General features: G+C 45.6%; 1 protein-coding gene across 3 annotated transcripts in view; it reads right to left on the bottom strand.

Annotated features, from left to right (window-relative positions):
* Positions 1 to 27385, bottom strand: part of LOC135399591 (solute carrier family 22 member 7-like) — a 74582-nt gene that overhangs the window by 32741 nt on the left and 14456 nt on the right. For all 3 annotated transcript variants that reach the window (XM_064631318.1, XM_064631317.1, XM_064631319.1), the window contains exons 4-7: positions 18742 to 18896; positions 13535 to 13703; positions 7324 to 7492; positions 1868 to 1968 (exon numbers count right to left, since the gene is read on the bottom strand). In XM_064631318.1, the coding sequence (XP_064487388.1) occupies positions 1868 to 1968; positions 7324 to 7492; positions 13535 to 13703; positions 18742 to 18896 (594 nt within the window). The remainder of the gene's footprint in view (positions 1 to 1867; positions 1969 to 7323; positions 7493 to 13534; positions 13704 to 18741; positions 18897 to 27385) is intronic.

Raw genomic sequence — 27385 nt, 5'->3', positions numbered from 1 at the left:
TGCATTTGCATTCGACAATCACTTCTATCCTATTTTACGTTTATTTACACCCCAGCTCCCTCCGAACGAAATAGCCGTGTTACATCACTGACAACAAATAAGAGCTGAAAAAATCCACATCGGCAACACCAAAATTTGAACAGGGTGTAATGACTGAACAGCTAATTAGCAAGAACCAGAACCAACACAAAAGAACCAATATGTTTAGTTGGTAGCAATTGAACACACTCGCGTCTTGAGGCACCATCGTCGAGGACGTAATTCGCGGATTAAACCAAGGAACATGTGTCAATACCATCGCACAGCAAATGCAAAGAGCAAAAAAAAAAAAAATGGCCCCGTCTCCCCCGTTTGAAGATCAGAACTGCTGACGCGTGCTCGCAGTTGGCCGCCCGGTTAGGTTAAGTGGTAGAGCCTATAGTCACGTGGGGCTCCGCTAACGGAGTGCAAAAAGTTAGCCTCGGGCTGATGAGGCTGATAGGTGCCCCACCGGAATGCTTTGCGTGGCGGCGTTACGTAATCGATGGCGTAGGGGCTCAAGGCGTCTATGCAGTTCGCAATTCGGGTAATCCGCGACGGAGAAATATATTCTTGCGAAAGAATTATCACGCGCGCCTTAATGTTTCTGCCGGCGTTCAATTTCATCTAACGACATTGACGATTGCCATCGTAGCTTAGTCACAGTATGCTGCGTAGCAAGGGTGCAGTGAAAGTGTCATTCAGCGGGGCCGAATGACATTAAACTTGACCGTTTGAGAAGGGCATTAGGCTGACAACGAAAATGTGGAGTGAATCAAAATGGCAGCGACATGCTTTAGCGTTTAGCGGTGTAGTGGTTTCCTCTAAGGAGCGAGAGAAATTTAAAAAAAAAGCTACTTAGAGAGTCTATATAGAGATTGCTAACCCGGACTACTGTGCTAGAAAAACTTCAGTCCGTCCCATTGAGCTTCGGGATTTGTTGGATATTTGGTGTCGGGTATTTAGGGCTGTCCTCGTGTTCCATGTTTCTCGATTATTTTTCTTTATATGTTTTCACCCAACGCCGGTATCTTGGCACCATTGTATGGCGTCTAGTTGCGCTTCCGAAGTGTATGAGGTCGATTTGCATGGCACTATACGGTAAGTTAAAATCAGTGTTCTCCAAACTTAAAATGTATTACAATCTTCTGTTCTTCTATTTTCAGATATATCGATGCTTTTCACTACGACTTCTCCTTCACTCGATTGGGGGCGACAATCGGGGCTCCTTCTAGCACAATTTGTTCCAGAATCAGCCAACAACATATTTCTTCGCGTACATCTGCGCATGTCTACTCGTTGTATGCGCATGGGAACGTCGCGCAGGTGGTTGGCAGTGAGACAACGGTCAGGTGGCCGGGTGATGTCGTTGATAAGGGCACGAAGAACTTTCCCAACTGGCCCTCTTGCTCATTCGACTATGCCCCGTACACTGTAAACTTTTTCACACCTTTAAAGGTGTGCGCCATGCACATTAAACCTGGTTGCCTAACAGTGTACCTCTAGGTTGATATTTTACACAATTTAAAAGCATTACAAAAGATCAGCTGTCAGTCCAAATCTTGCTCTCATTATGTCTTCGATATAGTAGATACGTGTTAATGCATATATGCATCGCTAGCGATAATCGAGCACGTGCAAGTGTCTACAATACTGTTCAACAATGTTGAGACTTGAAAGACTGAATTTTTGGAGGACAGGCAGCATGCGAGTAAAGAAAATGAGTGCTAAACCGTACTCCATTATGATGTTACCAAAATTATACCATAAAGGGCGTGCGCCACGCACATTATTACACCTTTAAAGGTGTGAAAGCGTTTACAGTGTACTTGTGAGAAGGTAACCATACCATGTACAGCAGAGTGCAACGTTCACACTACGTAGCGAATCCGACGCCAGAACATCGAGTGCATCGATCGGGAGCATTGATGCTATCGCTGAATGGCCTTCCTGTAAAAGCATCCAAGTTGCTCCATGTCAGTGCAATAGATGTCACACTAAAACTCAATTAAATGACGCATAAATTAAGGAGCGAGTGTCACGTGCGATAGATTAGCAAGTATTTTATCGAATCCACTACCATTTCATTTATTTACTTTAAAGACCCTTTTGAAGGGTTTTACATAAAGGGGGGAAAGGTTTTGTACCCGTAAAGCGACAAATTCCAAAACAATGTACACATAAATAAAAAAAATCGTTCACTCAATACAAAGAAATTCATTCGTTCTGAAAATGGTCATAGCACTTGGAAATAAATGACGATATATTTCGGTCTTATGCTATGTGGACAAGTTCATTCCAGTTTGACACCATTATAGCTGGTGCGCAGAGAAGAATTTTTTTGCTCGCGTAGGTGGAGCAAGTATTTTGTGCAGGTGATTAAGTCTTGGAAATAACTTGTGAGGGTGTTGATCCTCACAAGTACGTGAGGAAGACGGTATGTGGGGTGAGGAAGAGGGTTACCCTAATATAGGAGCTTATGAAAGAACGCCAAGCCTGATACCTTTCGTCTGGTCGTCAAATGAGTAAGAGAGAGTTGGGCTTTCATGCCTGAGACGCTGGAAAAAGGATGATAATCGCGAGCAATGAACCGCGCTGCTCTGTTCAGCACAGTTTCTATCTTGTCGATTAAGAGATGTTGGGATGGGTTCGAAATTGTAGAGGCATATTCCAGCTGTGGCCAGACTAATAGCGAGTTCGGGTGGTCATTTCGTAGCAACACGGCCGAGCGCTTGGAAATTGCTAGGTCGGCGACCGAGCTGAATCACGTGACCGTTGCCACCCGAACACGATTGCTCGGAATCTAGCGGTTTTTGGGTACTTGGATCACGCTAGGGGCGTCGCGGACGCCCGTCTTCGAGTTCTGTCGTCTGCTAAACCACGTGATTTCAACATGCGGGCCAATGAGGGCACTCGCCACCGTTGCAGTGCGGATGTGACGACACCGGATACAGTTGAGCAATCTGCTGCTCGACCGTTTTGAGACCGGGCAAAAAAAGTGCTAGCTAGGAAATTCCGAGGTCTCGGAAAGCCCCACGCGAACATGCGAGATTGCTTCATTTTGACCAAGCGAACATGACTGCTCGAGACCTGGAAAAAAAAGTTGCTACGAAATGACCACCCGAATTCGCCATAAGGTTGTGTAGGCGAGAGACTATGGAAGCGGATTCACCACTTCGCCTAGCCATAACGGGTTATTATACGCACTCTTCTGATAGCACCAAGTGAAACAGGGAGAGCAGTATAGATCATTTGGTCTGAAGGACAAACTAGTCAACTAGTCACCGTACGGAGAATGCATTCTCTTGTATCTCTATGCCATCGCTGTGAAATCAGCGTGTATACCGCCGTTATGTTACATGTTACGAATGTTGTTACATTCTCGTTAAATGTATTATTTCTGGTCATTTCTCGTTTCTTGCCACAAAAGACTATGTTTATTAAATAAACTTATTTTTTACTTTTACATAATTAATCAACCAGTCAATCAACTGCCTTTGCTCACCACATCAATTCATGATATCGAACTGGAACAAACGTCCTCCTCATGTTGTCTCTGAACGTGCTTTTTTTAGAAATGAACTTCACCACATAGCACTCTCCTAGCCAACCATCATATCGAATGATATCACTATCTGCCCTGATTTGTTGAAAACGGCAGGCGTACGCCTGTTCTGTGACACTTATGCTGTTCATAATTGTCGCACAAAAGGCGCCCACCTCCAGATTTCAACAAGTCAGGGAAGATAACGATATCATTCGAGATGATGCATGGTTGGCTAGGAGAGTGCTATACGGTGAAGTTCATTTCTTCTTCTTTTTCTTTTTCTTTTTTTTTGCTATAGTCGTGACGACGCCCACTTCTCCGTGGCCAACAACGGCAAGCCGATCCTGCCATTACCCTCCTCCCCCTTTTCCTCATTTCCAAGAGCATAGGCTACCAATATTTATATCCAAGTCCAGTGATTTATTTCGTGGAGATTGAATTGGGTTTGTTGTTGTTGTTTACGTTTTCTTGTATTTTATTCCCGTAGCCTTTACGAATCTGTGTGTATTATTTGTGGCAGCTGCCCCCTTTATGTAAAACCTCCATTGAGGGCCTTTGAAGTAAATAAAATCAACAAATCAATCAATCAAGTAATCAAATTTAATTACTAAGAGCGTCTTAGCTTCCCACAGAAGAGCAACATTCCCCAACATCCGCCGTATGCTCTCGGTTACTTTCCGCAGTGCGGTGGCCATAGCTCGGCATTTCGGATCGCGAAACTCGCGATCACCATCGTCTGATCCGCAGATCGGCAAAATAACCCATGCTCTGGCTGCACGTATGATGTTATCCGGCGAGTGCGCTAATATGCGGCGTGATCGAGCGGACCGATACGCCGTGTCGACCTTCATGTGAGTTCGTAGCCTGCGGCTGAGCTCCCGCATTAACCCTTATCCGAAATGTCCGGCTATTTTTCGCGTGCAATGAGGTGCAGTACATCGCCATGGCCGGCGAGAGGGTGGGGTAGCCAGGTGATCGCGCCTCGGGTCTCGGACCTCGCTAGGGACCCGCACTAAGTTATGCAGACGTGGGGTAAGGGCTCGGACATGGCCCATCCCCGGGGCCCGTAATTTCTCTCGCCGGTCGTTGAGTATCGCCGGCGGATGAAACTTTGTGACCTTTCGAAATTACCCTACTTGTGCGAAACTCACCATTTAAAAGGATTCTGCCATACGGGACGCATCAGATTAGCACACGAGATACGGTCCATGAAGTGATCTCTATGGTGAGGCATATTTCAAGGCGCGACATAGACAAGAGCGCGCTATACACTCTTAGAAATGAACTTCACCACATAGCACGCTCCTAGCCAACCATCATCCCGAATGACAACGTTATCGCCCCTGATTTGTTGAAAACGGGAGGAGGAGCCTATTTTGTGGCCATTATGCACGGCACACAATAGGCTCCTCCTCCCGTTTTCAACAAATCAGGGGCGAGAACGTTGTCATTCGGGATGATGGTTGGCTAGGAGCGTGCTTTGTGGTGAAGTTCATTTTTAAGAGTGTAGGCACGTGACAGGCCGCCTGAATGCGGTACACCTGAGAGGGCGTTACATGAGCAGAGGGACAGACAAAATGCACCGGATATTACAAGCAAGTGAACATATAGAGCAATAAAACTACAGGAAACTAATAATCAAAGTGCGAGCAAAGCAAAGGCAAAGACCAAAAGCAGCAACATTTTCATTGCTCAATTTTCCCTGGCACTTTTCTTTGGATGGCTTCGCAAAACCGAACCAGCACTTTGGCATAATAGGCACCTCTTGTCGTATTTGGGTATAGTAGGTAATCAATGAGTGGAACACCATCCTCATAAAAATGTCGCTATGATATGTCTCCCGCAGAGGTTGTCTTGCAGGCGGAAGAGAATTATCTTGGGATGGATCCCAGTGGTAGACCGAGGTTTCATTCCCAGTCACCATCCGCCCGTATAAGCAGATATTACCACCCAACGCGAACGGACCTTGGACATACCCAAATGTTCGTGCAAGATATTTTCTACAGACCCCGTACTAATGCCAAGTTCCGTAGCAACATAAAGAACCATCACACGCCTATTGATCATAACAAGGGCCCTGGAGATCATGCAAAACACATATTTTTTTCATGCGTTCTAACACATGCCCTAGTTTCTCCACACGTTACCAATCAGAACGACACAATTCTACAGTGTTTCGCGCGTGATATATTTGCATATTTCGGCATATTTCTTCCTGTTTAATAAATTCAGCGCACCGGCAAGCAACACAGTAAACAGCATTAGACTTGACGTTTCGGGTCTTGACGTACTTGGTTAACCAAGTGGGGTGTATACGGAAACATCTCGAATCCTGGTACATAGAGCAAACAAAAGATACGATCAACAAGCACCCTGTCCCTCTCCCAGACTGTTACACCCCACTAGTACATAAATAAGCAGTACCGGATACACTCTTAGAAATGAACTTCACCACATAGCACGCTCCTAGCAAACCATAATCTCGAATGATATCGTTATCTTCCCTGATTTGCTGACAACAGGAGGCGTACGCCTTTTTTGTGACAATTATAAACAGCATAAGTGTCACAAAATAGGCTCCGCCTCACGTTTTCAACAAATCAGGGACGAGAACGTTGTCATTCGGAATGATGGTTGGCTAGGTTCGTGCTATGTGGTGAAACTCACTGTGATGGCTCACTTCTGATGATGGGACCCGTATGCACTCTTAAAAATGAACTTCACCGCATAGCACGCTCCTAGCCAACCATTATCTCGAATGATATCGTTATCTGCCCTGATTTGTTGAAAACGGGGGGCGTACGCCATTTCTGTGACACTTATGCTGTTCATAATTGTCACAGAAAAGGCGTACGCCCCCCATTTTCAACAAATCAGGGCAGATAACGATATCATTCGAGATAATGGTTGGCTAAGAGCGTGCTATGCGGTGAAGTTTATTTTTAAGAGTGTGGGACCCGAAACGTCAAGTCTAATGTTGTTTACTGTGTTGCTTGCCGGTGCGCTGAATTTATTAAACATGCCTACTCCCGGCCTCTGGACTATATTCATATTTCTTTCTGCAATCTGATCGTTATATATAATATGACGGTTGTATATATTTTGCCATATTTCGGAGCCATCGGTTGCATATTACGTCATACTTTGGCGACAATTAAAGCACTTTTCAAGCGCTAGCCGTTCCCTTGTTTTGCCACTGCTAACATTATTTAAAAAGGGAGGCAATCGGCCCAAAACCCGTGTTCCACCTATACATATAAGCTACTACGCTGCTTCATCTTGGTTGATCTACGTTGATTTTGGTACAAACGCTAAGCCTTGACTTTTGACTTTTGGTATTTTTTTTTGTATTGGACTTTTTTGTGGACTTTTGGTATTTTTTTACTTTTGGTATTCGCGGTGCCGATATTCTCAGTGTCTTTTTTGACCCCCTTTGCTATAAAACTTGCAATATAGCTTCGTCTATAAAACGGCCATCCGTTACATTCACTGGCGTTAAATTGGAGCTGGCCCCGTCCAGAGGTCCACAGAGGTCCACAGAGCTCCCCCAGGAACCCTGATGGTCCAACACGTACGCCTGTGGGTTCCATGTGCCACAGTTCTCACATAGCTAGTACTATACAGGTATCTGTAGGTCACCTGCGGGAGGCCGCTTGACCCATAGTCCTACAGGGAAACCTGCAGGACTGTCTACGTAGCATCGCGTCGACAGAGAATTATCCGTTATACCTGAAGCTCTTCTTCCAAATTAGCCTTACCTCCTTAACGGAATCGGCCAACGACTTGGGCGGTCCGCCCTCCTTCTCAGCGGGCTGGCAGATCTCGGGCGCATTTGCACTGTCTGAGCGACCCGCATGACGAATGACCTGCGTCGGGGTGACCATGTCCATACTCGAAAGAAGCCACCGCGGAGACTCTGGTACGAACCTGGAACAAATGAATAAGGAGAACCGATTCCCCCAATCAAAAATCAGTCGAACAGACCCCGACGTTACATAAAAAAAAAAAAAAAATGACGTGTCATTGAAGAGCAACAAGCCCTAATATTACTGCGCTATAGGTCTGATCATTGGGGTCGATTCACGACGATATCGTTGTCTAACTACAAGCTATCATATCGGTTCATAGACAATTGCGTGAAGGGCAAACCCAACGCATTCTAGTCGTACGCCATTGCAAACGTCAACAAACGCGTGATAAGCAAAATGGCTGCGCCCGTTGCCAGCGACCATATTTTTCGTTTACAAAGCGATTCCTGTGTCTGTTCGTCGTTTTCTGACTCCTTTCGACCGTAGTAATCATATTCATCCTACTATCATAGCATATTACCATAATCATATTTATACTAGCAATAAAATAAGCGGACGCCCAAGTGAAGCGTCCCGCTGCTGACCACTCCGAAAGTGCCATAACAATACTGGCACTAAAGACTCACTCTGCCGATGCGATGTACTCATTGAGAAGCGTGGGCTGTTGGGCTAGTTGCTACATGAATGCTAAAGAATTACCGCGAAAAAAAATAAAAATAAAAAGGAGACGGCAGGAGAGGTTTTTCCTTCTTCTTCTTCAGCCAATCTGACATACTTGTTTGTGAAAGGTTCGAGCGCATACGTGCCCATCAACCTACCCGTGCGTGCGTGTTGACTGCAATGTGCTTGTTTCATTTTTAGCCTAATATTCGAGGGTCATTCAATAATTAGATTCTGAGCCTAACATAGAAGCGGGAACTGTCGGGACCAAGAACACATTCCCCCCCCCCCCCCCCCCGTCGAACGTCAATGCCAATGCAGAACGCACATCACTTTCGAAGTTCTCTCATACCTAAAGGGAAGCATGTTTTGTCCGGTCCCTGTAAATAGTGTTAATTTGCCTAAGTTCCTCATGATCGCGATATCGTTGTCCTCGTGTCCTCGGAAGTGTTCTTTCCAGGTCAGTGGGGCAAGGATCCGGAGAGCAGGATGGGTGGATGGGGCCTTCGAACTGAATTCCCGTAGAGCGCGCGTCTTGTACAGCGTGGGACGTGTGTGCTGGGGCATTATATCATGAAGCAGCAAAATTTCGTGCTCACGTTTTAACCGTCGCTTTTCTTTCGTGGCTTCACGCACCCGAGCGTGCCCATGGGCACACTTTTTGTTGTTCCGTGTTAGCGCCGCGAAGCAACTGTGGCTATGGACGGCGTATACAGACGTGGACAGATGAAGAGAGGACAGCAGGAAGGAGTGGGGGACAGGAGGGGATTAGTATGCGTCCTGTGCCGACTTCGGGGGGGGAACTGTGTCGAGATTCGTCTCGAAAGTTAACGGAAAATCCAGGGAAAACCTCAGGAAGCGTATAGCCGGTGGTAGGATTCGAACCCAGCACCTCCCAGTCTTCAGCACGACCTTGGATGTCAGCAACGAGCGGGACGTCTTAACCAGCTCGGCCATGCCGCTGCTTTTGGGTGCAGTTTCCGGTGACAGATAATGAATAAGCAGAACACAATCTATAGCTTATGCCCCCCAAAGATGTCGCCATGATCTGCCTCGCAGAGGCTATCTCGAACGTTACGGGCGGAGGGGAATTCTTGTGCCTCCGAGCCATGGTCACTTGCTTGCTCTCGGGGTCCCAGCGGCCAATCCAGCTTTCATCCCAAGGCACCCACCGTCCGTAAAAGCAGCCATCATCATCAGCGTTCATCATTGCTAACATTCTATGACAAATAGAATTGCGTAGACACAGGCAAGCTGGTTTGAGCTTCTGTGTTGTGAAGTCATTGCGTTTTTGTCCCGCTCAGGTTTGCCGTTATGGATTTGATGACGTCATTGCATTCGAGTAAGGTGTCGACATTTCAGTTACCAACGCACAAAGTACACCCAAATTTCCGTGCAAGGTCTTTTCTGTGGACCCAGTAGTAATGCCCAATTCCGTAGGCCGTAGCAACCTGAAGAGTCGTCTCATACCTATCGATCCTAACCACGTACATGTCATCCGTTTTGCGGCACATTTCCGCAGTAGTGACTCTAACTGGGCGACCTGCACGTGGGTCGCCTTCCAAAGACCCTCTGCCCTGGCTAAACAGAGCTGCCCACCTTACAGTCGCATGACGGACCGGTGCGCAGTCCTTGTATACATTCTTTATGCTCTCATGAACACTTGGCGGCGCTGCTTCCGCTTTTATCGAAAATTCGATGACTGCACGGTGCTTGACGCTGTCCTTCGCTTCAGACATTGCCACATAGCGACATTCAATGCGGCGGGACGCGAGACCGCATGAGAGGAGGGAGTCACGTGTCCATTACCTAGAAGGCTGATGCAATATGCATGCAACCACGCAATACCGTCCGTTTACTATTGCATCATACTTCGGCTTAGAAGCTATATTGAACGCGATTTCTACGACAGACAAAATGATGACAAACAATGATGACAAAATGATGGGTCTTCGATATAGTGAAGGTGTTGGGACTTTGGGCAACGAACACGAGGGATGCTGCCTTGGCGGCACTTGTGAAATTTGTCCAGAGCTGTGGGATGGATACAACCTTCTAGCATCCTGTGTGCATGATCTTGGGATAATTGTGAATAGTGTTTAATTGTGGACTTCTAGTGAACATGTGGATAGTGGACTTCTGAACAGTGAATAGCAAACTTGCGAGTAGAGCACCTGGGAAGTAGTTTTGGGGGGTGGGGTGGGGTTTTTGTTAGGAGTAGCAGAACAAGTCGGGAGACGAGTTCAATTTCCCCTTGTTTTTTTTTCTTACAAACAAACAAACAAACAAACGCACAGACAAAATGATGTGATCGAAAAATGATGGCCTATAACAGAACTGCCTATATGAACCTGTATACAGGGTGTCCACGCTAAGTGTGAACAGATTTTTTAAAAACATATCAATCACTTTTTCCGAGATGAAATCAATTGCAATATAGCATATGCTGAAGGGCACTCCCTAGGGGGGCATTAACAGACTCCTAAGGCAATGTCTTAATTAACTTTCAATAATTAACTTTTTAATTATAAAAGCTACGAAGTTGCTCCAACGAGAACATCTGATCTCTTCGGTCACCAGATACCAAAGCCGTTTTCAGAACAAAAATCCGTTCGATAGATAGTCCGCAAAAAATTCGTAAAGGAACGCCATTTTCTTCTTTATTTTATTCATTGCGCATCTCTAGAGACACGTCTTTCCTTCGCCCCCAATACGAGAGGATGAAAGAGCACACTATCGCCTCTTGCGTCCTGGAAAAAGATTAAAAGAAAACAGAAAATGCAGCCCAAGATAAGGGCAGTCGCGATAGAGTCACCCGATAGATTTGTGTTTTTGTTTTGTTTCCGCAAGTTAAAGCTAATCTTCGACGCATGAGGCGGCACTGTGCTCTTTCACTCTCTCACACTGGGGGTAAAGGAAAGCCGCTTCTTTGAAGATGCGCAATAAACCAAATAAAGAAAAAAAATGGCGTTCCTTCACAATTTTTTTGCGGACGATCTACCGAACGGATTTTTGTTCTGAAAACGGTTTGGTATCTGGTGACCGAAGAGATCAGATGTTCTCATTGGAGCAACTTCGTAGCTTGAATTGATTTCATCTCGGAAAAAGTGATTTTTAAAAAATCTGTTCACACTTAGCGTGGACACCCTGTATATATATGAACCTATACATATGAACTATATATTGCCTATAAATGAACAGCGAAGATATAGGGATTTCGCCGCAAGCGTACCCATGAGTACAAAAACGCCGGCTGCAGGCATCCCTGTGGGTGGGACACAGTTGAAGGTAAGGGCAGAAACCGTTACGCCATTACCCAATGAACATGAATGAATCAATTCAGAGGCAGAGGGGGGAGCTGGTACATGGCAACGGAATGCCGGAACAGGAAAAGGGGACGAAAAGGACAACACCTTCTCAATGTGTTGTCCTCTTCGTCCCCTTTCCCTGTCATTCCGGTGGCACATCTATTTCTCTCTCTCCCCATTATGAGTTTAGCCTGGTCAGCCATAGGATTAACTTTCGGGGTACGACAGGATATTGGGATGCTTACTCGAATCTCATTAACGGCAAAAAAAAAATAAAAAAAATTAAAGTTTCACAAGTGAATGCATGGTTAGTTGATTACACACATGCTTCTGTAATCACTTAACTTGGACCAGATAATCAGAACTCGGCCTAGTGTTGAAAGAAGGAAGTCATTGCAAAGGTTAGCCAGGCTGTAGGACTCGAACCCACATCTTCTGGATTACCGGTTCAGGGCTCAATAAATTGCCATCTTGTCATATTGTCTCGGGAATATGAGAAAAGTAAGCGCCAGCGGTGGCGTCCGCGGCATCATGGGAAGTTGGAGCAGCAGATCTGTGCTCTGATCTGTCAGGATGAAAAAAAAAAAAAAAGAAGAAGAAGACACGCAGACCAGAAAGGAGCGTCTTCCAAAGAACCCGGGGCGCCTTGCGCTGCTGACTTGTAGGTCTGCGCGGCTTTCTCCAAAGGTGCATTGATAGACAGCGACAAAAATTCCAAATTATCGGCAAGCAGAAAGACTCAAATGGTGGATCCAGAGGTTTTCTGGAGCGGAATACGGGAGGGGTGCGTGGCACACTTGGACAGCACGGCACATTTATTACCTAAGGTCGATTCAAGTACTACATTAAAAATGAACTTCACCACATAGCAGGCTCTTAGCCAACCATCACCCCGAATGACAACGTTCTCGCCCTAGATTTGTTGAAAATGGGAGGAGGAGCCTATTTTGTGCCATGCATAATGGGCACAAAATAGGCTCCTCCTCCCGTTTTCAACAAATCTAGGGCGAGAACGTTGTCATTCGGGGTGATGGTTGGCTAGGAGCGTGCTACGCGGTGAAGTTCATTTCTAAGAGTGTACTAGGTGATTAACTGTGTTTCGTCCGTGCGATCATATAACGGAGAAAGAGCGCATATCAGTCAGGTAAGCCGGGTGGGGACTGGCGTGGGGACTGCCTGACGCTGTCACTTTTTCTTCAGCACTCCCCGTTGCGAAGCAAGCTAGGACACGTAATTCATTGGAGTGGAAGAGCGTCCTTTTGCGCTTTACCGCTACCAGCTGCGACAAAAATATGTAAACCGAAACTAATTAATTGCTGCAACAAATGACCCGCTTTGGTGGCAGATTTTTCTTTGAAAGGTGTCCACCGAAGGTCCCAAAAGGGGTAATACCCATTTTAATGCCGACTGCGCCCTGCTTTAGAAGTTATGTTTCTCAAAAATCTCATTTGAATTTTTATTTAAATAATGAGCGCCTCCCACTCAGTCACACGGTTCGCAGCCTGTAGGCGGTATCGGACAGACACTTGTAAAAAAGAAAGTCCTTCGGTTGGTGCACACGTTCGCGAATTATTTAGCACGGGGATTGAACTGAGACACCTTGTTTATGCTTGCACAAGAAACAACAAGGTTGTAAAAGTTTTGTGAAGATGCGAAAGTTATTCTTAGCAGCATGACAGGGGACCGCCTTCTTTCCTCACGTGACATGGATCAGGAGGCGAAGTGGGACTGGCTGCAACATATATTAGGGCAAATGGGACCTCGTGGAGTTCGAAGTCGGTGAACCTCACTCTTAAAAATGAACTTCACCGCATAGCACGCTCCTAGCCAACCATAATCTCGAATGATATCGTTATCTGCCCTGATTTGTTGAAAACGGGAGGCGTGCGCCTTTTTTGTGACACTTATGCGGTTCATAATTGTCACAAAAAAGGCGTACGCCTACCATTTTCAACAAATCAGGGCAGATAACGATATCATTCGAGATTATAGTTGGCTAGGAGTGTGCTATGCGGTGAAGTTCATTTTTAAGAGTGCTGCTAAGGGTGATCCGCTAAATCCGCTAAAAAGCGCTAATCCGCTAAAAAGCATTAGGCGAAATGGGAATAGTAGAAATTTAACATGCAGTGCTAATTCACGCTAGTCCGCATCCTTATTCATTTCAAGTATACTGCCACGTGATGCACTCTTACGGAACAGCCATGAGGAGCGTCGTCGCGGGCAACATATTAATCAGCTGATAGGTACGCCAGCCGAGCTTGAAGTCTCCAACCAGGCTTGCTGTCATGACGCCCACGGAGAAGCCGTATTGAACATTGACGCCGTACACGCCACGCTCTTCTGTCGAGACCACCTCCATCACTGAAAATTTACATGCATTTTATTGATGATATACTGTCTAACGTGTCCTTAAAGCAACGTGCACTCTTAAAAATGAACTTCACCCCATAGCACGCTCCTAGCCAACCATCACCTCGAATGATATCGTTATCTGCCCTGATTCGTTGAAAACGGGAGGCGTACGCCTTTTTGTGACACTTATGCTGTTCATAATTGTCACAAAAAAGGCGTACGCCTCCCGTTTTCAACAAATCAAGGCAGATAATGATATCATTCGAGGCGATGGTTGGCCAAGGAGCGTGCTATGCGGTGAAGTTCATTTCTAAGAGTGTGGAAAGTGCATGGAGCGTATGTTCTTTTACCGCCTACACTCTTAAAAATGAACTTCACCGCGTAGCACGTTCCTAGCCAACCATCGTCTCGAATGATTTCGTTATCTGCCCTGATTTGTTGAAAACAGGAGGTGTACGCCTTTTCTGTGACAATTATGAACAGCATAAGTGTCACAAAAAAAGGCGTACGCCTCTCGTTTTCAACAAATCAGGGCAGATAACAATCTCATTTGAGATGATGGTTGGCTAGGAGCGTGCTATGCGGTGAAGTACATTTTTAAGAGTGTAGTATGAACCCACCATCTTCGGGAACCGTCAAGCAAAACATTTCGTATGGAACGTCGAAGTGACAATGACCTCGTCCTTGCTTCTCCTACACTCTTAAAAATGAACTTCACCACATAGCACGCTCTGCGCCAACCATTGCCCCGTTTGATAGGGTTTTCGCTCCTGATTCGAAGACAGAGGGGGGCGTACGCCTTTTTGTGCCAATTTGGATATATGATAATTGACACAAAAAGGCGTACGCCTCCCTCTCTCTTCGAATCAGAGGCGACAATCCTATCATTCGTCGCAATGGTTGGCGCTGGACGTGCTATGCGGTGAAGTTCAGTTTTTAGCGTGTACGGCGCGTTCCTCGCGACTTCTTAGCTTCGCAAGTTCGCGTTTGCTCCGCCGTCGTCAGCACTGTGCAACGTTGTACCCGTTACCGAAATATGGTATCGCGATAGCGACGCCGTTACTTGAGTAAAAAGTATCGAAATACCGCCATCGATACTTCTTTTTTGAAGTAACGCAGTACCGCTAGCGTTATTGAAAAAGAAGTAACGCGATACTTTGCTCCGTAAATTTGTCGGAAATATGAAGAAGACGTAACCTCGAAATCTGGCTTACGTGAACATCACATTTGTATTTATTTATTTATTAGTGCCCACCAACCGAAATAATCCTTAAATAATCATTATATAACAGCCAATTACGAGAAGAGAGTTTTGCAGAAAAAAAGACAACATATTTAGTATGCATGTTGGACACTTTGCTTGATAACTAGCGGATGGCGGCAAGCTGGTGAAGATTCATAGTGCGAGAAAACCTTGAGGTTGAGGACACGTAAAGGACAACCAGCTCCGGTGGCGCAGCGGTAACGCGTGCGCTTGGAGACTGGGAGGTCCGCGGTTCGAATCCGCGGGCCGGCTGTGCCGTCTGGGGTTTTTCCTGGGTTTCCCTCAGATGTGTAATAGGCGTATGCCGGCACAGTTCCCCTGAAGTCGGCCCATGGACGCAGCTATCCTCCCCTCGAGCGGATTCCGCTCGGTCTTCCACTTCACCCTCTCCTCTCCTCCTCTCCACCACCTTTCCCTTCCCGAGAAACATGCCGCCTAATCAGGCAGGCAGACCTCTCGGGTTCCTCCCAACGACACTCCTCCTCCTCCTCCTCGTAAAGGACAAACACGTGCCGTCAAGCTCAAGGTTTCTTTTTTGCACTTTGCTTGAGTTTTAGCAATAGCTGGTTAGCAAAGCTGTATTCCGTCAAGAGCTCTGATCCTAGCACGCCGTGGTCTCTCCGGCAGCCGACAGAGGCCGATACGACAATTACGTTATACATGACGTTGCTGGGTAAACACAAACAAGCCCTCGCCACAACTTCCGGTGCCCCGAAGACTTCCGGTCCTTCCGCGACTAGGGACGCTCGGAACCATGCACAATGCAGAATTATTATCTTTCGCTTTCCTGATATGTTGAAAACGGGAGGCGTACGCCTTTTTGTGACGCTGCTGTTCATAAATGTCACAAAAAGGGCGTACGCCTCCCGTTTTTAACAAATCAGGGCAGATAGCGATATCATTCGAGACGGTGGTTGCTTAGGAGCGTGCTATGCGATGAAGTTCATTTCTAGGAGTGTAGTCACACGGCAAACTTAATACATTAAACGGAATGGCAGTAACTTCATCTCCTAACCAAGCAATCTCAAATGACATCGTTATCTCCCCTGATTTGTTGAAAACAGGAGGCGTACGCCTTTTCTGTTACGATTATGTCCCGCTAAATTGTCACAAAAAGGGGTGTACACTTTCTGTCTTCAATAAATCAGAGGAGAGAACGATGTAATTCGAGATGATGGTTGGTTAGGAGGCGAAGTTATTGCCACTTCGTTTAGTGCAGTAAGTTTGCCGTGTGGCCGCACTGTTAAAATAGAACTTTACCACATTGCACGCTCCTAGCCAACCACCATTCCGAATGATATCATTCCGTGTCATGGTTCGTTCAAAACAGGGGGAGGAGCCTACCTGGGACATGCATAATGTGTCCCAGATAGGCGCATCCTCCCATTTTCGGCAAATAAGGACACATAATGATATCATTCGGAATGATGGTGGGCTACACTCTTAAAAATGAACTTCACCGCATAGCACGCTCCTAGCCAACCATTATCTCGAATGATATCGTTATCTGCCCTGATTTGTTGAAAACGGGGGGCGTACGCCATTTCTGTGACACTTATGCTGTTCATAATTGTCACAGAAAAGGCGTACGCCCCCCATTTTCAACAAATCAGGGCAGATAACGATATCATTCGAGATAATGGTTGGCTAAGAGCGTGCTATGCGGTGAAGTTCATTTTTAAGAGTGTAGGAGCGTGCTATGTGGTAAAGTTCTGTCTTAACAGTGTATGGTATTAGTGGCAGTGCGCGTTAGTGTCATATATACCGTGGAGTCCAATGACCAAGGAAATTTATACGACGTTAATAATAGCACAGTATATGTGAGAGCGACTCAGTGCGACACAGAAGCTTAGCAGTGGAATCCACAGCGCACTGCCAAGCAGTGACTTATCCAGGACACCCCCCCCCCCCCACACACACACACACCCTAACGCCCCCAAATGTTCAGTGACAGCCCTCTAACTTTTTCACCTGCGTACACCCTACAGGGGGTGCCCTTGCGATTTCAGCCTTAGGCAGATGTCGGTAATGATATGTTCAGCTGTAATGACGTCACTATAACAATGACCCCCCTCCCCAATTTTTTCCAACACCCTCCGTGCTTGTGGTTCTGGGTAAACCACTGCTTTCAACGACTTGACATCTGTTCGTTGACCTTAACTATTTTGTTGAGCCCACCGTGGTTATTTCCTCCATTTTTGAAGAAAAAAAATGTGTGTTCAGTATAATTCCCGTTACGCAGCACGTAGGCGTGTCCACAGGCTTCTTGTCGGGCGCTACACTCTTAAAAATGAACTTCACCGCATAGCACGTCCCTAGCCAACCATCATCTCAAATGAGATCGTTATCTGCCATGATTTGTTGAAAACGGGAGGCGTCTGCCTTTTCTGTGACATTTATGCTGTTCATAATTGTCACGGAAAAGGCGTACGCCCCCGTTTTCAACAAATCAGGACAGATAACGATATCATTCAAGATAATGGTTGGCTAGGAGCGTGCTATGCGGTGAAGTTCATTTTTAAGAGTGTACGCCAGCGAGGAAGCGCGAGAGAGTGCACGTGCTTACGACTACCAATGGGAGCGGCCGGAGTTCTGATGTCAGAGCTTTACGATAGTACGTGTGTTCAAGGGTTTATACCTCGCTGGGTAGGACACGCAGAAAAATATTTGGTTTTCCTCGACACTCTATTGCGCCATACAATATCTGCACGATGTAATGAACCACGTCTATCAAAGTTTCACATCCCGTTTAGTGCAAAATGCAACGTGTTGTGACAGGGCATCACCTTTTAAACACACCAGGAGAAAGAACGATATTGGCTACGAGCGTGTTCTGTAGTGAACTTTTCTTAAAAAACGCATGGGAGGACTCGAGAGGGAAAAAAGTATACGTTAGGAGTAGCAGAAATACATATACATAAAGCAGGGATCCATATTCGCATAAAAAGATCCTAACAACGCGCAATCTTGGTGCTCAGGAGAGCTTTCAATCTCGCAGGTCAGGAAAACTGCTTCCCTCGTCTCTCAGTCTTCGTCACGCGTTCCGCGAATAGTGATGCACGTGTTTCCTTTTTTTTTTTTCTCTCGCATTTTCCTCGATGTATTTGGCGGTGCCCGTTGACCGATCGTCCTGCTCCCACGCCGTAGTAGTAGACTATCGCAAGCCAGTAAAAGTGCTCGACGATCCGACATCACAACACGCCAGGAGGAGCATAGGGAAAGATCGGCGCGATGCGCGCACCTTTAAAAAAAAGTTTCGGGAAATACGCGCTTCGCAAAGCAAATGTTTAGCGCCACAGTTACTGAACGTAGTACACTCTAAAAACTGAACTTCACCTCATAGCACGCTCTGCGCCAACCATTGCCACAAATGATAGGTTTATCGCTTCTGATTCGAAGACAGAGGGGGGTGTACGCCTTTTGGTGTCAATTTGGATACATGGTAATTGACACAAAAAGGCGTACGCCTCCCTCTCTCCTCGAATCAGAAGTAATAAGCCTATCATTCCCGACAATGGTTGGCGCAGAGCGTGCTATGAGGTGAAGTTCAGTTTTTAGAGTATATGTTCACATTGCTCGGTAAATAAATTATATGGATGTGCCCCCCCCCCCCCAATGTCTCTTTTAACAGTGCACCACGAAAGCCAATCAACATCCAAAAAAACTCAACGATAAAAACAAAACAAAAAACTAGATGTCTGATACAGTTTTTGGCTTTCGTATTATGTCTCTTTCGTACATGTAATGTCATATATTGCTATTGGCACTGCATCCAACACTCACGCAGAACGTAGGCAATTATGCAGATGGCGAGAGTTGTGGAGCCGACGAAGAACCGAATGATGATAAAGACATAGATGTTGGTTGCCAGGTACACAGCCATGCTGGACACTTCCAGGAACACCGCACAGTAGCAGATGACAGGTCTTCGTCCTACTCTGAATATATCGAGAAGCGATTATGTTGAAGGACGGGTTGACAGTGAAAAATATTCACTCTCCAGAATGACATAGAGAGAAAGCATTTCTGATGTAGACTACGTCTGTCGGCCGACGTCCTCGACATCTGCGTCCAGAGCAGTCGACTGGCATTGAGTTATATTCGGATATAAGCTACACTCTTAAAAATGAACTTCACCGCATAGCACGCTCCTAGCCAACAATCATCTCGAATGATATCATTATCTGCCCTGATTTGTTGAAAACGAGAGGCGTACGCCTTTTTTGTGACACTTACGCTGTTCATAATTGTACGCTTACGCGTCCCAGGCAAAACGTTAATCGGCAGAACATCGTTCTTTTCAAATAAACAGCAAACATTATTCAAGAAGAACCAGACACCTTTTTATATCCGGTTCCGGTTTTACGGTGACGTACGATGATTTGTCATCTGTCACATGGGTGTGCCATCGCGATGCGGTTTTTTCCTCGTTAATTTTTTTTTTACAAATAAGTGACAATCCGAAAGTCGGAGAAAAAGCGATGGTTGCGTTACGATATACACTCTAAAAAAAAGAACTTCATCGAGAAGCACACTCTGTACCAACCGTTGCCACGAATGCTAAAAAGGACGACATCCGAGACAAGGAAGAACCACAAAGCACATCTCGGCAATTGTCTCGGGCATCGTCCTTTTCGCAGTCATGTACCAGCATGTCAGTGGCCTTCTGCTCCATTCAATTGCCACTAATGATAAGGTTATCGCTAGAGGTCAGCGCAGGTGCGTGTAGAAACGCAATTACCCGCGTATACTCGCGAAACTTTCGAATCTGCGGGTAGAAGAAGCCACGTTTCCCCGGCGGGTCATGTGGGTAACCGCTCTACCCAGCATCCACCGCAGTGCGGTGCCGTACCACGACATTAGCAGGGGGCTCCTGCGCTTGTTCACAGTGTCCATGCATCGAGCGCGCCTAGTCGTTTTCTATGACTGGGCATATTCTCCAAAAGAGGAGGACAGCCCTCAACCCTAAACAAAAGAGGACGACATTCTCTCTTACACAGCTCCTACGCGATGGACGAGCGTAAAGGACTAGACTTCGGGAGTGTTTTACGTGACATTCTCGGGTAAACATAACCCCCCCCCCCTCCCCACAACTTCCGGTGCCACGAAGGACGTTTAGAACCAGCATGCAGAATTATATCTCCCGCTTTCCTGATTTGTTGAAAATGGGAGGCGTACGCCATTTACCCGCGCGGTTATACGCGCACAACTCGCGGATGCGGGTGCATGTAGTTCTATCAAACTTCGTGCGGGTGCGGGTCGAGATTTATATAACCGCGCTGACCTCTGGTTATCGCTTCTGATTCGAAGAGAGAGGGGGCCGTGCGTGGTTTTGTGTCAGTTTGGACATACGCTGTTCAAGCAGAAATTCTCCACCTAGCAGGTTTCCTGCTTGGACGCATTATGCATGTCCAAGTTCCTCCTCCAAGTTTCCCCTCCTGTTTTCAACAAATCAGGTGACAGAATGATATCATTCGGAATGGTGGTTGGCAACAAGCGTGCTATGTGGTGAAGTTCTGTTTTAACAGTGTGCGTATATGCAAATTGGCACAAACAGGCGTACGCCTCCCTCTCTCCTCGAATCAGAATCGATAACCCTATCATTCGTGGCAATGATTGGCATAAAGCGTGCTACGCGATGAAGCGTTGTTTTTAGAGTGTATAAAAACAATGACTAGTGTCACGTGAAAAACGCCAAAATCCTGAGTGCTGGAATAAAAACACAAAGGACGCAGAAAAAAAAGACAGCCACAACCGCACTAAACTCCCAACGAGGTCTTTATTCAGAGCGAAGCGAATACGCAACGAATACGGTAGTTGTGCAGGGTGTTCCACGAGAGAATGTCATTGAATTCCTAAATAGCAGATTTACTTGAAAAAAAATATAAAACTGCTTGTCATACACTAATACAGACTTTTGCCACAGATTGAGGCCGTTTGTATTCTGACATTCTGCCGCTGACATTCTCCCCCCAGTCATACACTCTTAAAAATGAACTTCACCGCATAGCACGCTCCTAGCCAACCATCATCTCAAATGATATCGTTATCTGCCCTGATTTGTTGAAAACGGAGGGCGTACGCCTTTTCTGGGCACTTATGCTGTTCATAATTGTCACAAAAAAGGCGTACCCTCCCGTTTTCAACAAATCAGGGCAGATAACGATATCATTCGAGATGATGGTTGGCTAGGAGCGTGCTATGCGGTGAAGTTCATTTTTAAGAGTGTACTGAGCACAGGTCATCCAGCGCTCGCTTTCCGCATGCCTCGACATACCTCTCCGTCAAGATGCCGCATTAGTTCGTCGAATGCGCCTCGACGTGGCTTTTACAGCGCGTATCCGCTTGAGACACGTTTACTCTCCCCAATGCAGTCACTGCGGTGCTGTAGAAGATCTAGAGCACATTCTTCTCCATTGCCCGCACTACTAACCTTCCCGAACCGTACCCTCCGGATCTCTTCACGAGCTGGACTCTCGCCCCTCTCTCTCACAAAATTGCTTGGTCCCTGGCCATATCCAGCCCACCGACGCTCTCAAAGCTCTCTTCACCTTTCTGGATACCATATAGGTCTTCGATCGTTATTGTGAAGAGGTACATTATTTCATTCCCCGCATCACCACCAGCAATAGGGTACAATGCAGGGCACTTTTATCATGCAAATGTTCTGTATTTTATTTATATCTTATATACTGTATTGATTTCTCAATTGTAACTGTATGTATACTGTACTTCTTTTTCTGTTTCTGTGTACTGTAACTAACTGTTTTTCCCACCCCCCATGTAATGCCCGTAAGGGCCCTTGGGGTAAAATAAATAAATAAATAAATATCGCAATTCGTGCAATACTTGCGCAATACTTCGTGCAATATCGCCCCTGGCGATGAAACTACCCATTCATCATCTCGTAATAAAGTTGTTGTTGTTGTTGTTGCATTCGTGTCACGTATTAACTAAGCTACACTGTTAAAACAGAACTTCACCACACAGCACGCTCCTAGCCAACCATGATTCTGAATGATATCATTATGTGCACTGATTTGTTGAAAATGGGAGGAGGCGCCTATCTAGGATAGATTATCTTGTCCCAGATAGGCGCCTCCCCCCCTGTTTTGAACAAATCACGACACAGAATGATATCGTTCGGTATGATGGTTGGCTAGGAGCGCGCTGTGTGGTGAAGTTCTGTTTTAACAGTGTAATTTGCACAATGAAACTCGAAAATTGCTAAGCAAAGGCAGCATTTTCCTTTCCGAATTTGGAAGGTTATGGCCGTAACATACTATTACAATGAAAATCACGGGGTCTTTCGCAAGATTTCGAGAAAGAAAAAAAAAAAAGACAGCCGAAAATCAGTCGCTGGGCGAAGCGTGCACGCTGAGTTTACGTTACCGGAACTGTTGGCTGCGTCCAAATGCCGTCCCTCCTGTGCGAGAAGACAAGAAGGCACGCCACGATTACACCACTGATCTCTACAGTATAGGCTGGATCTCGCATAGGGTGCTCCACAGCGTAGTCACCGGCCGCCATATTGGTGGGCCCAACGCATTCTGTCGTCTGCATTTAGTTCAAGCGGGGCGGCACGTATTTTTTAAGATTTACTTTAAACTAAAGGGCATGTCATGCCAGTTTGTTGCAGCTTTGAGTACACTTCACACGGACAGAGAAAGAGGGATATTTTTTCGCAGGTAAGCTCTTTATTTTGAGGAAAACTCTGTTCATTCGTATCGCATGCATCTGACAACTCGGACTTGTTTGCATTGCTACTTCGCTGGTGCCATTGCGTATTAAGAAAGTATGTGTGGCTGCTTCTACAAATCTCAAGACCGTGTATTTTCTATAAACAATGCGCTTGTGCTTGCAGGTTCCCCCCCCCCCCCCCCCACAGTCGCTCAGCTGTGCCGAAGAACCGGATGCAGAACCTATACGCCAATATGGCAATTTGTTCCACTGTTCTTTTAATCTGTGAGGTACGGTGGAAGTAAATAAACTGCTGTGTTAACCTCGTATGTGCAGTCGCTCCTACAGCGTGTGTGATAAGTCATCCATGTGCATGCTCTTCGTGCACAGCGCTTCGAATTTCTGTAATGAAATACGCTGACAGCTGAACAACTGCAAAGCACTCGGGACAATAACGTTATTTTAAGATGAGGAATGGGGAGTTTCATCGCCAGGGTCCATACTCCACCCCATTGCTGGTGATGGTGATGTGGTGAATAAAATAATGATCCCCTTCAGCATAAGGATCGAGGTTGTGTGTTCTGCAATACACACAGAGACATTCGTAGAACATAATACGATGACGGAACAAGTCAAACGAGAACCATCCCAGCAAGTCATATACATCCCAGGCACATCCTTACGATATCGCAAATTGGATGTTAGGATATCCATGGGAGCTTCACAGAGAGCCCGTTTACGTAGAAAGTACGTCCGTGCGACTGCCAGATTCCTACTGTTTTCACATCCCAGAACCGTCGCATAGACATCTAATATTTGGATGTTCCACGGATATTTTAAAGTTTATGCTATTCTTGTGTTGAATCAATTTGAAATTGATAGTGATTGATTGCTATAGCAAATGAATGCTGCACACACTAGGCATCTACTTTTGACAGCACACCCCACTTAGGGAGGGGTCAACTTTCGACCATACTGCAAGACCAATGCAGACGGCGCGATAGTAAATGAGCTTTCGTCTTTCACCATATGAGAGGTAGGTTCCCTTTTTTTGACCCCTCCGCTGCGTACGCGGTTTTCAAGAGATACCAGAGCGAGCATATGCTGAAATATAAATTGTTGGGAGTACGTTCATCAAGTGTATCGTGGCGTATCACGTTTGCAACGGTGACAACGTCTTTGCAGTTAACTTCAGCGTCTGCAAACGACGTCAGCGTATAGCCGCGAACGTTTCTTACACCCCATCCAGGCAAATATCGTGTTTTTAACTCAAGCTACCGTCTATAATGTGATTACTTGGGAGATAAAGCAGTCAACCTGCAATTTTTCTCCGTTTGCTTACGTCACGCCACTAACGGTCACGTGTCATAAATGTCTCCGAAAAATAACGCGCGCTTGCGCCTTTCTTTTTACATCTATTAGATGTCCCATGGATATAGAAAGTAAGACACTTTTCGAAGTCCCATTGTGGACGCACAGGTAACGTCGCATAGACATTACGGAACGGACATATGCGACGTGTGGGACCTTTGTGGCACGTACCTGGGATATTTCTGGTTTACTGGGATACAACACCAAACCACACAATAACGAACGAAAACCGCGGAACACCACACGAAAACCGAACAGAAACGAAAACAAACAAAAAATATAAAAACGGAAGTACCTCACAATAACAAACAGTGTGGAACCTTTCTGAGCAAAAAGAATGAATTTTATAGGTTGACATTAACCGAATTCACCTTCATGCGTATGCTCCCTGTGCACAACACTTCCGGCCCCCTATTCGGAATACAGGCAGCGGTGAAGAAAAAGAAGGCAATTAACATTAAAAACTACAGGAACACGGCTGAAGCACGTTTGGAATACATCAGCACACTGATTCCTAAGAAAGATGCGTGCTAATCAGCAATGAGGAGCGTTTAAAGCGCAATAGATACTCCAAATCAAATCGCTTCCCATTGTTTCCTATGGGAGCAGCCGGCGTCAGTGGGCCCTCCAACATGGCGGCCGGTTGCCGCACCTCTCTCCCACGCGCCCCTCTCCTATGCGCGATCCGGCCTTTATACATAGAGATCAGTGGATTACACCTTTCGCCCTTATCAACGTGTCCGCCTTCAGCCGGCACGGCAGCCACTGATAATGACGGGTTGCGCGATAAGGCCCTCGATCAGAATAAAATTGTCACTCTTTCCATTTCCCCTCGATAAAGGCGGAGTGAAGAGTTCTGTAAACGCAAATCTTACGTAGCATGCTTCGCGCAGCGACTGATTTATTGTCGACTGCCAATGTTTTTTTTCATAATCTTGTGAGAAACACCGTGATTTTGATTATAATAGTGTGTTTTCTCAATGGGGGGCTTCCGAATTAGAAAGACAAATGCTGCCTTTGCTTGGCAATTTTTTGTGTTTCATTATGCAAACTAACCACGCCTTCTTTAATAAATGCCTTTTTGTGACGATTATGAACAGCATAGGTGTCACAAGAAAGGCGTACGCCTCCAGTTTTCTAATCAGGGCAGATAACGATATCATGCGGGATGATGGTTGGCTAGGAGCGTGCTATGCGGTGAAGTTCATTTCTAAGAGTGTGTATGAGTTCCCCAGGAAAAGTCTACCTGTGGGAGATAACCTCAGTAATAAAGCAGTTACAGAAAAAAAGTCGTGTAGCTTGTCCCTAAATATGTATAACGCCGCGAACAATCAATTGATTTAAAGTTAATCACATGTGTAGCGCCACCAAGCAAGTGTGCGAAGAGCACCAATAACCATGTTTTGATGCACGGGCTACCGAATAATATTGCTTCATTACTCCATTTCAACGAACATTACTTCATCTTGTGTGGCTCGCGTGCCTACACTGCACCTAATGTATTTAATGTCACAAGAATTGGACAACTTGATGAGACAAGAAAGGCTCAACGTTCCTATACAAGGAATAGTGGGTGTGTTGCGACAATCTGAAGTATATTTGGTGTTGCACTTTCGTTTTACACTGATCAGGCTGGCTCGTTGTTGTTATTGTTTTAGTGTAGGTTTGTTTAAGGTAGGTTTGATGTCACAAAAATGTCACAAATGATGTCACAAAAATAACTAGATCACGTTCGGCAACCCGTGTAAGCTAAGGTTATTCTATCTTCCCAGAAGTGCTTCACCTGCGGCACAAACAAAGCGCTTACGTAAGTCGGCGGTACGTTTGGAGTGCAATGATTATGACGATATCTCGTTGCGTTTCCGATAGATTTTCGTACTCCTGTTGAAAAGATACGACGCCTTGTTTATCTGCCCTGAAGTTGCGAAACACATTCTGATATATGCTACCACCACACTCACGCAGGCTTTGAAACTGATCGTGTAACGGAAACTAGCTTCGTAGCCATCCATATTATACATACCTGTTTGTGTTTCGCAAGTATATGAGCTAAAAAGTTACAAGATGCACAGAATAACACAAATTATATTCCTAATAATTCGATTGCGCTTAGCGTATGAGAGGTGGTTAAATTGAGGGACACGCAGCACACGTTAGACGATGATGAGATCTGCGGAACTGAGGAAGATCGTCACATCAGTCTGCTTGATTAACAACTAAAAGGAATAAAAGAAGTCTGATCCGCCGTTATCTCGCTTTCCTTTTTTCTTTTTTTTCACTGTATCTTCCGCGACTTCCATATCATGAAAAATATCGGTAGCGGTAGCTGAGAAAGAGTCCGCCGCTACCCATACTTGTAGTACTTCAGTACAAATAGTTTTTCCGTTACAAATTTACGATGTAGCGGGATCGCTACTCCGCTACTGAAAACGGTATAGAATACGGTAGCGCTATGCGCAACACTGCTTCATATTCATACGGATCAGGAATTGAGTAGCGCTGACTTGAGCTGCGGAACTCTTTGAAGATAATCGGTTTGGAAGAAATATCGATTCGAATCGAATACAGAATTATTCCATGATAGGCAAGCCTGAGCGATGGGCAAGACACGTAAACAAACACAAACACGAAGGCTCAAAACCAGCAAACGTCTTGCTGGTTTGGAGCCTTCGTGCTTGTGTTTGTTTACGTGTCTTGCCCATCGCTCAGGCTTGCCTATATCATGGAATTTATCCACCAGCTAGCCTGCATTTACGCCATTCTGTCACAGAATTGTTCGCTTCGGTATTCGAAAAATTCACATAATCCTATTAAATAGGGTTCACGGTTTCTAATAATAATAATAAAAAAAGTAGTCTCGTTTTTCGTGAGGCTTTTCAAGTGAGTGTTGCCACTTTTTATCGATCTGAAGTAGCCAAATTTAGGTAAAAAAAGTCGCACACTATCTACGGTAACGCGTGATTGTGCCAACGTTAATCGTGCCTAGCTCCGACTAATGACAGTGATATATATTTGTTGCTTTGATAAACACAGCTCCAGATGGCGGAGGTAGCCTTCGGCACTGCAAGCACCGTTTTGCACAATGTCGTCATCTGTTATGCATTTTTGCGTTGTCATCTTGATTTTCATAGCTGGCCACAAAGGTTGTCGTAATCGAGATACTGGTTAAAATAACTTAGATTGCACTGTAATTGCGCAATTGAAAATAAATTTCATATAATATGACACGACTATAATGTGTTACTGATAGCTGATCCGTTAACTATTAATTAAGCTATTATTATAATTATTATATTAATTAAGTGCAGAACCTTCGTAGGTTTGATTTTTTTCTTCCAATTCTGCATTAGACGGTTTTGTGGGGGGTAAGTATAAT

Source organism: Ornithodoros turicata, chromosome 7, assembly GCF_037126465.1.
Source record: "Ornithodoros turicata isolate Travis chromosome 7, ASM3712646v1, whole genome shotgun sequence".
NCBI classification, from domain to species: domain Eukaryota; kingdom Metazoa; phylum Arthropoda; class Arachnida; order Ixodida; family Argasidae; genus Ornithodoros; species Ornithodoros turicata.
Note: the sequence above shows the minus strand (reverse complement) of the source record. Positions and strands in the feature narration are given on the sequence as shown.